The 12,239-nt window shown below is 43.0% G+C and overlaps 3 protein-coding genes across 3 annotated transcripts; 1 reads left to right on the top strand and 2 right to left on the bottom strand.

The window, feature by feature from the left end:
- Positions 1–89: 89 nt before the first annotated feature.
- O0I10_007200 (uncharacterized protein) lies at positions 90–3,548 on the bottom strand (the record flags this gene model as incomplete). The annotated part of the gene is made up of 17 exons (XM_058487218.1): positions 90–197; positions 250–305; positions 367–488; positions 553–686; positions 744–911; positions 983–1,106; positions 1,167–1,437; positions 1,497–1,652; positions 1,707–1,808; positions 1,866–1,989; positions 2,051–2,339; positions 2,396–2,498; positions 2,562–2,684; positions 2,756–2,833; positions 2,894–2,984; positions 3,047–3,337; positions 3,402–3,548. The coding sequence occupies 17 exons, from the start codon at positions 3,546–3,548 to the stop codon at positions 90–92; spliced, it is 2,487 nt and encodes an 828-aa protein (XP_058342033.1).
- A 5,365-nt stretch (positions 3,549–8,913) lies between these two features.
- O0I10_007199 (uncharacterized protein) lies at positions 8,914–9,383 on the top strand (the record flags this gene model as incomplete). Its single annotated transcript, XM_058487217.1, has 3 exons — positions 8,914–8,916; positions 8,992–9,179; positions 9,239–9,383. The coding sequence occupies 3 exons, from the start codon at positions 8,914–8,916 to the stop codon at positions 9,381–9,383; spliced, it is 336 nt and encodes a 111-aa protein (XP_058342032.1).
- Positions 9,384–9,639: 256 nt separating this feature from the next.
- On the bottom strand, positions 9,640–11,560 carry O0I10_007198 (uncharacterized protein; the record flags this gene model as incomplete). Its single annotated transcript, XM_058487216.1, has 5 exons — positions 9,640–9,979; positions 10,049–10,620; positions 10,686–10,923; positions 10,988–11,295; positions 11,351–11,560. The coding sequence occupies 5 exons, from the start codon at positions 11,558–11,560 to the stop codon at positions 9,640–9,642; spliced, it is 1,668 nt and encodes a 555-aa protein (XP_058342031.1).
- Between the last annotated feature and the right edge of the window lie 679 nt (positions 11,561–12,239).

Below are 12,239 nucleotides of genomic sequence, written 5' to 3'. Positions count from 1 at the left end.
ACAAAGGTATGATTGGGTGGCTATTTATTCAACAACCAAAAATCTAAAACTCGGTCACGTATGTTGAGACCAGAGGGGGGGACAAGGGACTATCTTCTAAGATGAGGGGGACGAGATTGCAGATCTCCATTGGTCTCCATATACAATCTTAATACGGACCGCATTTGAGCCGCAGCATTGACATCTCTGCCAAGGAACTATAGACAACCATACATTAGCTGGTGCTTCACAAAACTACAAGGAACTTACCCCGTGATTATTACAACGCTTCACTGGATACATGAGATTGCGCCAAGTGTTGTTCCCTAACCAACATCATATCAATTGCTGAACAACGATATTCCTTGTACGACCAAAGAAACCTACCGACTGCAAAACGCTGCTGGCATAGATTCGAACGGCCAATCACAGCACCATCTTCATCCTTGCAATGCACCACTTTCCGACCTCTGTTGCCTTGCGCAGTCTGTACCCGATTCCTCGTCTTCCTATGTTTTGAATAAAAAAGCCTATTAGCATATGCAAAGAAAAGAAACTCTTGTCCCCACATACTTATGGTTGCAATGCAGCCGTCGATTGTCATAGCAAAGATGCAAATTTGCGCCATCATGTCGACAGGTGATGCTGGTCCGGAATTCATCGATGAAAATGACCAATGCCTGTCTGCATAGTCTTTTGATAAACTCCTATACAGTAAATGATATAGATGAGCATAGAGAAAAACAACCATCAATGTAGCTTACCCAATGGGGAAGTGGCGCATAACCACGCATATGCCCAAGACTGGCATCTCCATACGCAACAATCGTTTCTTGCTCAGGCCGTTGCCACCCGATGTCTCGTCTTCTGAACCTCCGCATCCCTCTCCTTTTTGCTTTAGATGTTCGATTGATGAACATGACTTGCTCTCTCTAAAGGAAATGATAATAAATGAGTTCATGGTCATAGCAATAGTAATCTTCATGTAGCAACTTTAACTTACTGGTGAATCAGGAGGAGAAATTCCCAAAATCTCATTGATCATTACTTGTTGGTATGATTGACGTGCAGAAAAAAGAATCCCTCGAGTGATCCTATGCTTGAAGTGGGCGGAAAAGTCTCGCAATCTTTGAAATAGATAAATGTTAACAATACTAATCATAGTACATGCCATAAAATTTACCAACCTATTGCTGTCGCGGCTCACACAGGCAACATGTGCCTTGAATTGATTCAATCTTGGTACATTGGGGCTTTCTTGCGCCAGCTGGTCGTAGACCTCTTGCATATTGGCTTTTTGTCGATTGGCTAACGTGTGCTTGTAAACCCAATGCACCATCGTTGCATGTTGATAGTGTCGCGCTGGTATCTCAACAGCATTCAACCTTGGTGGATTCTCCCCTGGTTGTACTTCTAATGTTTCTTCATGATGAATCCCGGTGATAAACTCGCGCTTTCCTAATAGAATATAGGTGTCAATACAATCATAGTCTGATAAATCCTTATAAATGACTTACCCGGATCTATCCCCACGAGTCGGCTGTTCTGCAAACGATCTTCATCCAGGCCTTGAGGGGTCTTATTCAGCATGTATATCCCCGTGTGGATATTAGCCAAATCAGCATTATTCGCCACCTCGCGACGAGCTGTCTTAGCAACTTCAGGGAAAAAAGCTATAACAGAAAAGTGAGCATAAGATTTAGCGTGCTTCTGCTAAAAGTACATACGTGCCAGGTTTCTTGGTTGAGGTCTTTCAAACATGACATTGGCTGTAAAGCCATCGGTACGGATGTAATGAGCAAATCGTATTGCAGTTCCAGGCAATTCGCCTACACATAAGTAAATACGTTAGTATTTACCTTGATTTCCACAGCCAACATGCTTACCAGAGTAACGCCACCTACGGCGTTGGACGTAATCGATATTAAATAACGCTTCCCATAAAAGTTCTTTCTGCCGGGGTGGTTGAAGTGTTGCATCAAATGGAAGTTTTGCTAAGACATTGCCGTGCTAATTGTAATGTAAAGATATTAGAAATGGCAATGGCAAATAGTACACCTTATCAACATACCTGATTTAGACATATGGCTGGTACCAAAGCATCTTGATCCTGGTCACGTGCATAATGAAGGATTGCCCAAAGCATACGCAAATCGATACCGAAAAACCCAACTTGGGTTTTTCCCAATGGCAATATAGACCACCTCCTGGTATCGAGTCCATCGGCTTGCAACAATAGCCACATGCTAAATCTCATCAGTCGCATGGCCAGTACCGGGCCAAGGCCTCGACTTGGTGTACTTTGCATCTCCACCAGGGGTACATCAGCGAGAAGCCGTTCACAAGCTTGATGTATCTCTCTATATTGATAGAGTCAGCATATATGTAAGCAAAGAGATGTCCAAGTAACACCTACTGATAGACGTCAACAAATTGGGTAAAATAATGTTCATCCGCAGGTGCCAATTGTGGTGGTGTATCTGCTTGGTGGTTTATGATACCAGTACTCATGATGGGGGCTGTGGTGAACGTCGCGTTATTAGTATAGGTATAAAGCCACCAGTCATAATAAATGCACTTACCGAGATGTTTGAGTGTAATGTAGATACCAAAATCTGTTTCTGATTGAACCATATGCTTGATGTATCCATCACACAATCGACTAACGTACACAGGGATGTTTCTCCAGAGCATGTTCTTGACGTCTTTAAAATTGATATGCGATTAATCAACGGTCAAAGCTTAGCATAAACATGGCTTTTTTGTTGCCACTTACTTTTCACCGCTTCTCTTGCAAAGCGCTCGCTTAATGTCGAGAGGAGTCTCGGATACATTGCAGGTGGCTCGTAGAGTGCTATTACAATAAATTAGTCATCTAATCACAGTAACGGGCAAAGCGGATATCTCGAGTTACCATTGCCTTGTGCATTTCGTTGCATGGGTTGAAAGTGATTTGTGTATGTATTCAACAAGTCTCGGGCAGCAGGGTCTTGGCTTGTGATATCCTATTCAGATGCCAAATGGCGTTAGATTTTGGTGAGGTGATAAAGAAAGCATATACACTTACCACATTCTCCAGCGTAGGATTGTTGGACACGAGCTTGTATGCCCATGTCCACAAGACTTGGTTGGTAACAGGTGGGATTAAGAGACCTTGTCCAGCCATTACTTGTTGACCACCGGGTCCAGGCTGGATCCCATTGCCTGGCATATTGATCGTGGCAAAGTTTGGAGCCCAATTGTCTTCTTCGTCATAATCACCGATGGCACGCATAAACCTCCTGACATGCATGTTCATGAGATTATAGGCATCTCGAGAAAGAATGTTGTGCTGCTCAGCAATGGTAATAAAGGTACCCTATGTTGGACAACAAATGTATGTAAGTATAACCTCAGCCATTCGATCAATCATTATCACTTACCCGTAAATACTGGTACTCGGGGCGTAATATAGAGCGAATGTCGCATGTACGATTCAAGCCGCGTATGTTACGTACATTGCCGCCGAATACATTGTTGATTTCCGCTGTTCGATCAATGCCCTCTTGCTGCTGTGGCACTGCAGCCATTCTATCAAGATGAAATGAGAAATACTGCCTTCATGATCCGATAAAAAGGCGATGTATGTGTCGCCATACCTGTATGTATGGATGTGGATAAATCGATGAAGGCAACAGAAATATGTACGAAGAATTGATCAAGGTAACGAGAAAGAGAGCTGATGGCAGCTCTTTTATTTAGGGAAACTCCTTCTAGGAATAACAGGTTCTTTGTTGATTCTTTTTCCAAGGTTGCATGTTCTTTGTTCGTGGTTAAAGTCACTTGATTTTGAGGGTGAGTGCCATGCGGATTTCTTTGTTCGCTGCTGGCGGGATTGTTCACCTCCACGAGTTTAATTTTAACCACCTCCAAGCGTACACCTGCACATGCTAATTTTGTTATGCGTCGCTTTTTATTCACTGTACACGGTTGAAAGTGAAAAATGGTGCGATGTAAACACATACTTTCCATAGCTTTCCATACGCACTTGTACTAGCAGCTATGCGTTACTGAGAATAAAACCGCTAGGTCTTTGTACTTTATAACGTATGCATCATCATGTATAAAAACGAAGGCTTTGACTATAAATGGACCTTCACAGTAATCATAAAAGGGGTACCCACTCTATACATTGAATCCAGATTGTACGAATGCGACAATTCCATCTTTGGATAAAAAGCGACGCATAACAAAATTAGCATGTACAGGTGTACGCTTGGAGGTGGTTAAAATTAAACTCACGGAGGTGAACAATCCTTCCAGCGAGGAACAATGAAATCCGCTACCCATGAAATCAAGGGTAACTGTGTTTTTGAGGTTCCCATATACACCATCTCATACAATGCCACAATATTAAATAGTTGATCAAACACAAAAAATGCACTATTGGTGAGCAAGTGTCTAAATTCATGTACGTAATGTAGGAATAGAATGACATGTAATGACGCTACGAGTGGAGGGTGATCTTGGGGTAGTGCCAATCTGGGTACGAGTGGTGGTGCAGCTGATTGATTCTTGATGATCCCATAAAACGATCCGCAGCTGTTTGCATACTACTGCATGAAAGAGATCATAGTGGTTAAACTGATGTAGTACCAAATTCCATCCCTTTACCTTGGCCATCCAGCTCCTGGTCTCCAAAGGTCCTGCGAGGAATGTCTCCCTGTAGCCATCGTGCTCTTATTGATATCCACCATGTTGCCATCCAATGATAGCTGCATCCATAGAAATCCCAAAGGACCATAGGACAAGTAGCTTGTTGAATAGCACATATGCTATGATAAATGCGGAGGTTGGCAGACGTTGTAGAAATGAATGGATCACCAATTACCAATGGTAGCCGTATGAATGAAATCCTGTCGACATCCAATGATAGCTGCATCCATCAAGAATCCAAAGGGAACAAGACAAGTAGCTCGCTGAATAGCCCACACGAAAGAGGGTGTTAGTAGGCATTGAAAGAATGAATGGATCATTATTTACCAATGATAGCCTCATCCATAGAAATCCCAATGCACCATAAGACATGCAGCTTGCTGAATAGCCCGCATACTATAGTAAAAGGGGAGGTTGATTGGGATTGGAGCCAAAACACGGATCATCCACTATTTACCAATGATAGCCATACGCACGAAAAAATGTCGACATTCAATGACAGCTGCATCCATGATACCCCCAAATGACCACGAGACAAGTAGCTTGCTGAATAGACCACACCCTATAATAAATGAGGAGGTTGGCAGACGTTGACGAAGAGAATGGAGCACTATTTACCAATAATAACCATACGCACGCAATCCTACCGATATCCAAATCTAGCCGATCGTCGCAATCATCTGCTTGTTGATAAGGCCCGCTAGGGTGACACTCGGCTTGAAAGCGATGGAACGATACTTTATGGACATATGCAGTGAGAAGGTTGAGTAATATTGATACCACCAAAGAGAGCATACTTACATGATGCCGAAGAGCCCTTACAAAGAGAGACAACGAGACAATCCTTTGCCCAAGACCACATGCAAATCGAGAAAGCATTGTGCATCGAAAAGCCCAAACCAGATCCTAGCTGCGGAGTGACGTACATATGGCTAAAGAGCGATGTGAATGGCAATCGTTTTTCATTGGAAATCGAATGCAGCTTGACGATGAATGCCTTGAGGAGATGCATAATGACCTTGGTAACACCAAAGATGTCAACGCGGACTCTCATTGCTTGTTGATGACATTATCCATCCATAAGACGCGTATAGTTGTAGAGATCCATCAAAGGAATTGTCGATAATCAGAACCACGAGATGATCGAAAGCTTGCTGACGCCAAAGGTATAAACCTGCTCCTTGTTGCTGACATGATCGATCGATAAGGGACCTTTGTTTCAGGAGGTTCACCAAATTGCAGGTAATGGAAAGCACCAGATGGATGATGGGATGAGGGTTGATATGGCACCAAAGATATGCATGCTGTTGTTTGTTGCTGATACAATCCACTCACAAGAGACTTGCATTGGCGGACACTCTTCAGAGAAATCGCCCGTTGCTTGGTAACCAACCACCCGAGACGCAATAAAGGTTGACACCACCAAAAGACATAAACGCTTCCCCATGGCTGATATGATTCACCTATAAAAGATGCACCATAAACAATTGTCCCAACTCATCCAACAATACTTAGCAATTCATAGCTGTGATCTTGTAAACTCCAAAGCACCAAAAGATAAGTAGCTCGCTGCAATAATCCCTCTAAATAATGGTAGGCGTTTCAGCAAATATCTCCAAAAAGCATGAGAGTCATACATACCTGAGCCATGGTGATCACAAGGAATTGCAACCAAATACACCATCCGAAGGCAATACAATAATCAACCTGCAGCGCCAAGGTATGCCACCATATGTACTATACTCTCATTGGATCCTGAAATTGGCATCATAAGAGATATCCACCTTCTCTCTGTAGGCAAGGAAATCAATAGCCGTACTTGGATGGAGGCCGTGTGCACAGCGGATGCCTTTTCAAATTGGCCTTGCCATCGCATATTGAGTCACACTGTTTCCGGGCCAAAATTCCCCAGGAGAGCACAGTACTATACAATGACATCCTTGACGTGCAGCCTTGATAATAATAGCATCGCCGAAAGAGGCTCTGCCACTGTATGGCGTTTGGTAAGTCCACTTGAATCCAACCAATCCCATCATAATGAACACTCTTACCTTGTGGTATTTCTCAATAGCATCATTGCCTCAAATAGAAACCGTATATCCATGCCATCCAGTAGATGCTGCTGCTGTTTCATTGCAAGGCTCGTTAATTAACATGTTTCGCTTTGTAGATCCAATACCACACATACCATTGAGCCAACCATACAGCATTCTTGCTTTGAGATCCGTATCCTGTTGCTGCCAGAGGTACCATCATCCAACATGTTCAACCTACCATAAACGCAATGTGAGATAACAAGTAAAACCAACCCACACGCCTTTGTTGTCAGCATACCCAAAAGAGGCAATGTGAAGACGTCTTGAGAACCCTCATTGTGGACAACTCGGTAAGGAGGGCACACGACGCCTCATTGGGTCTTGTATAGACGAGACAACACCAACCTACACGCGAACTTTAGTACCACAATGTTCGACTTGAACAATAAAACGAATTGCAGCGATTGAACTTACATGTTGTATTGGAAAGGAAGCTTGTGTCATGGGTAGATCGCGCACGTGCTTGTTGTAGCTGAATGTGTCGCCATTGACCACCTGTTCACCCATTGACGGTGTGCATTGTTGGCAATGCCAGAAGTTAGTGGTGTGGAGAGTGTAAATTGTGTTGGCCTTACCTTGCATCGTTGTGAAGCGGGAGTGGGAGAAGGTCGTTCCTTTCATTGTTCCTGATTTGTGCCTTGACAATATCCTTTACACTTGAACCGATAATGACAATGCGAGGTTTCATGTGAGTATTAGCCCTCGAACAAATAACCGAATCACTATTTACCAATAACAGCCATGTATGCACGAAGGCATGTTGACATCCAATGACAGCATCATCCATGATAATTCCAAGGACCAGAAGATAGGTAGCTTCCTGAATAGCCAACGTACTATAATAAAAGAGGAGGTTGGTAGGCGTTGAAGAAATGAACGGATCATCATTTACCAATGATTGCCATATACACGAAAGGTCCACACCCACACTCGGTGTCTATGCAAAAGCTCATGTTGAATACGCTGCTGCAGTATCCGCTTTTTTTTGTTTACCTTTAGCACGTCCATATTTTCATCATAGTAATCCATTCCATATCATAATGTACCCTCCTTAATTAGCGTCCTGATCGAAAAGCAAGTGCCCCAAGTCAGCATCCATCATACTTTTACCACACGCTCTCTTCATACCATTGCACCATACAATCATCCGCCAGTGATTGATCCCAATAGCATCCTTCGCATCAGCTGCATAATGGTCCAAAACGCCTCACCAAAGGATATCTCTGAATAAGCAACAACATGTTAACTTTACCATCGATCATCACACAATGAGTCTTTGCTGATGAATTCATCATTCTTCTCACAATGACCTTACCCCGAAATGATATTATGATGATCAGCTATATACATAAAGATTTCACATACATAGTTTTTCTTTTTTCTTTTTTCTTATTCTCATAATCGACATGTCATCACAAGCCATCGAAGCACCAAAATGCTATGTGGAAGACATCGTCTCCTATAGACCTGTCCCAGGTGGTATGTAAGCCAAGATAACTCTTGCTCTGCTACTACACCTGACCTAGTATGCCTGACCTCGACAATGATTATCATGGCTTATTCTAGTACCCCACACTTCTATTGGAGTAATTGAAGAAATCATCATCAGGCCTTTGCCATTACTTGGTTACGTACGCATGAGAAGATTATCGATGTTTAATATGCTATCAATGTTGACTATTTATGTCCATCTTGATGTAGGGACGACGGATGCCTGTTTTTCCCAGAGCTTCACAAGAAACCCCGTACTATCTAATCCATAACGCACTCACTAGAAAGTACACATGTATGACATTGAAATGCGCTCAATGTTTTGCTAAAAGTATTAATGCTTATTTATTACTATGTAGTTTACCAACATACTGTGGTGGTTAGACGGCTTATTCCTCCTGGTGAATAAAATCTTGGTTTCCGTGCGTCATTTACGCCACCATAGGCTTAAGGACACATCTAACGCATTGATAAAAAATTTTGGTACTGTACCATGAGTGTGTTGTCGTGAACCGGTATACAACCATCACTCTTATTATACAACGGTTGATTTATACGTTGTTCAAGGTGGCTTATTGGGTGTCAGCTTGTATGTTGGCGAAGCCAGGCTGACCGAGACTATAATACGCTTCTTTATCCGCATACTTCCGAAATGGTAAATAGCAACAACAACAACACCATGCGATCCAATGGTATAGCATTTATATTAACACATGTATATATACACTAGTCTACGCCTGTAATTGTCGGCTTTGCTGTTGCTGGTGCTGCCACAGCCGCTCGTCTCGGTATGCGGGCTTTTCAAGAATACCAAAAGATGCCAAAGGCACCAAAGGTCCCACGCATGTCGAAATTCCACAAGGGTGGCTTCGATGCCAAGATGAATAAGCGTGAGGCAGCCCTTATCCTTGGTTTGAGGTACGAGTCTTGAAGTGGTATGCCAGAGAAACGATGATACTAACGAGGTAATCCCATAGAGAATCCCAAGCAACAAAGAACAAGGTCAAGGAAGCACATCGAAAAATCATGTTGTTGAACCATCCTGATCGTGGAGGATCTCCCTATTTGGCCACCAAGATCAATGAAGCCAAGGACTTTTTAGAAGGCAAAGCAAGAAAGTAGATCAGCCATTCATTATCACCCCCCACACACCCCTCTCTATCATCTTCTTTCAAGATCCATACTCGTGTATATACAAGGCAACTATTTTTTTCTATCAACTACTTCTATATTTGTGTGTGCGTGCGTATGTAATGTGGATGAAGAGGAAAAAAGGAATACAAAGAGAGAGAGTGTGTGTGTGTGAGAGTCATGCAATGCGGTGTAAGAGAGTTGTGTATACATGTAATGGATCGGATAATGATGGGAATGATGTTATCTAAAGGGCGTAATGGTTTAATGAGTAAAGAACAATACGGCCAAGATCGTTACCAACAGCAAGATAATCACTGTTGGCTGAGAAATCCATGGTTGTAATGCGACCAAAAGGCGTTCTCTCTGTGGGCCAATTCTGATACACCGTGCCGGATGGCAAGTGAACCATACGTAGCGCATCTCGAGTATCATGGCTGCTAATAGCCATCAATTGTGAATCATAGTTAAACTTGATGTTGTCGATAGGTGTTGTCAAGTTGCCAAGAGATTTGAAAGGTGTGGGTCGATTGTTGTCAGGCTGGAGTACACGATCATCGTACAAGTTGACTATACCAGAACTGGAACTATGATGGATTCGTATCATTATTAGCATGAATTCTCTCCCTTTTACTCCTCCCAACAGTACTACTTACCCTGTGGCATAGAATCGATCATCGCGACTTACACCCAAAGCTGTTGATCGTACTGCACCATCATCGGTCCATCGATTGACACATTCACGTTGACCCACATCCCATTGATACACTTGACCATTGTTGGCGATGCTGTGCAAATATTTGCCATCGGATGACCAGGCCATGCCTTCCACACTCCTATCCATCTTGAAATCACCAACCCATTGCTTGGTAAGAGTGCTGACGAGAACAATATGACCTCCTTTACCACGGAAAGCAGTATATTTGCCACAAGGACTGATTGTGAAGCTTTCCAATGATTGCTCATTGCGACCCCAAATGTATGGACAACGATCCACAGATCCAGCCTGTACGTCGTAAATGTAATAGAAGGGTTGACGGCCCGAGATAATCACTTGATCACCACTTGGATTGAAAGCTGCGCATGTGACCTTGAGATCTCTGAAAAATACGGATTGAATCTTGGGGTTGACACGGCCATCGATCTGGAAGAGTCGCAAAGTCTTGTCTTCACCACCAGCCATCATTACTTGGGCATTGGGATGGAAAGCCAGGGTATTGATACGTTTCTAATCCAATCCTATGTTAGCGTTTTCTTGTTTGTTGTTGCAACAACTCCTTATTCCTTCCTTACCTTGGATTGTGCTTGAATGTTGGCATTCTTTTGTCGTTTTACAGCAAGCTGTTCAGGATCCAACAAGTTGCGACGGCTTCGTAATTCAAGGATACCATAGGTACTCTTCAACAAGTCGACACGATCTTCATCAGCGAGATTATCTTCACCATCAAAAGCGTCCTCCTCATCATTTTCGCCCTCTCTTTTCTCTGAAGGCAACTTGGCCCATGCAGGACGGGCATACATCTTGTTATGGCTAAAAGACATAGATAATGATCATCAATATTGTATATCCTTCCTCATTTCCCATTGGTACCTACAATGCTCGGAGTCTTCTTTCATATTCGATACCATCCACAACATCTTCATCGACATCCTTGCGCAACTTTCGAAGTCGAGTGTTGGATTGCAAAGAGACAAGTAAACGGCGATCATCGTCATCTTCCCATGCTGGTTTGCGTAGATATCCATAATTGCTTTCTTCAGGCTCGCTTTCCTCATCCTCATCCTCATCGCTTTCATCGTCATTGGCGCGCTCAGTCATCTCATGGTCTTCGCTGTCGACAGCACCAGAGGGTGTTGGCTCACTATCCATCACAAAACCAGGACCAGAGTCAAAAAAGAATGCCTACAAAGTGATCCTTCATCAATATCCATCCTGTCCTTTAATAATAAACTATTACCTCTTCTGCATTGTCGTCTTCATTGGCACTGCTTTGAGCTTGATCGTCCTCGTCCTCTTCTTGATCGCTCAATTCATGACCTGCACGATCCCAGACTTGGTCGTCCATGTCACCAAAAAGATAGCTTTCCAAATCCTTCTCATCCTTTGACTTTTTGACAGTGACATTGTCCGAGATCTTGAGCTTCTTTTTCGCGCTAGTGGTATCCATGGTGCGTCTGCGTGTGTGTGTGGTGAACAAGAAGGCGTGGAATAGCTGTCAATCAAGCCTCCAAAATATGTTCCGCTCTGAGCAGAAATTTTTCGCTTATTCGCAGTGCATAAGGATCATCCCATTCGTATCAACCCTAGATCAGAATTCACTTACACTATTTACTCACATTGAAGGTATTCCAATGCTAGCTTGATCATCCATGGTCATCATGACTGTAAGCAAACCAATGCACCAAGATACTTCCCTCATCAAGATACATTTACCACTTGGCGATTATTGTAATCAATGCATGTTCTTAATCCCAGTACAAACGACTGAAGCTCTTTATCTTTATGCATCAACCTCTCGAGCATACCAAAGTAAAGACATTTCATTGCTCTTCTCACAGCATGTGTATTATGTATTGCCATAAACATCTTCTCATCATATAAACTGCATCACACACGAACATGACATATGCACAGCAAATGTACTATCGCATTTTATATATGTTAATTTGTAAAAGATAGCATCAAAGGGAGCATAATGACATGTCTATCATTGAGACTACACATGCGTTGGTGTGGTGGTGGTGGTGGTGGTCATGGCAACCACTTCACGGCGGCGGAGAATGGGAGACAAGCCAAATTGATAGTCCGGCTCGGACAGCGTCCTGTGCTTTGAGGAGCTACTTTGA

This window comes from Lichtheimia ornata (genome assembly GCF_029851405.1).
Source record: "Lichtheimia ornata isolate CBS 291.66 chromosome Unknown scaffold00034, whole genome shotgun sequence".
Classification (NCBI taxonomy): Eukaryota; Fungi; Mucoromycota; class Mucoromycetes; order Mucorales; family Lichtheimiaceae; genus Lichtheimia; species Lichtheimia ornata.
Note: the sequence above shows the minus strand (reverse complement) of the source record. Positions and strands in the feature narration are given on the sequence as shown.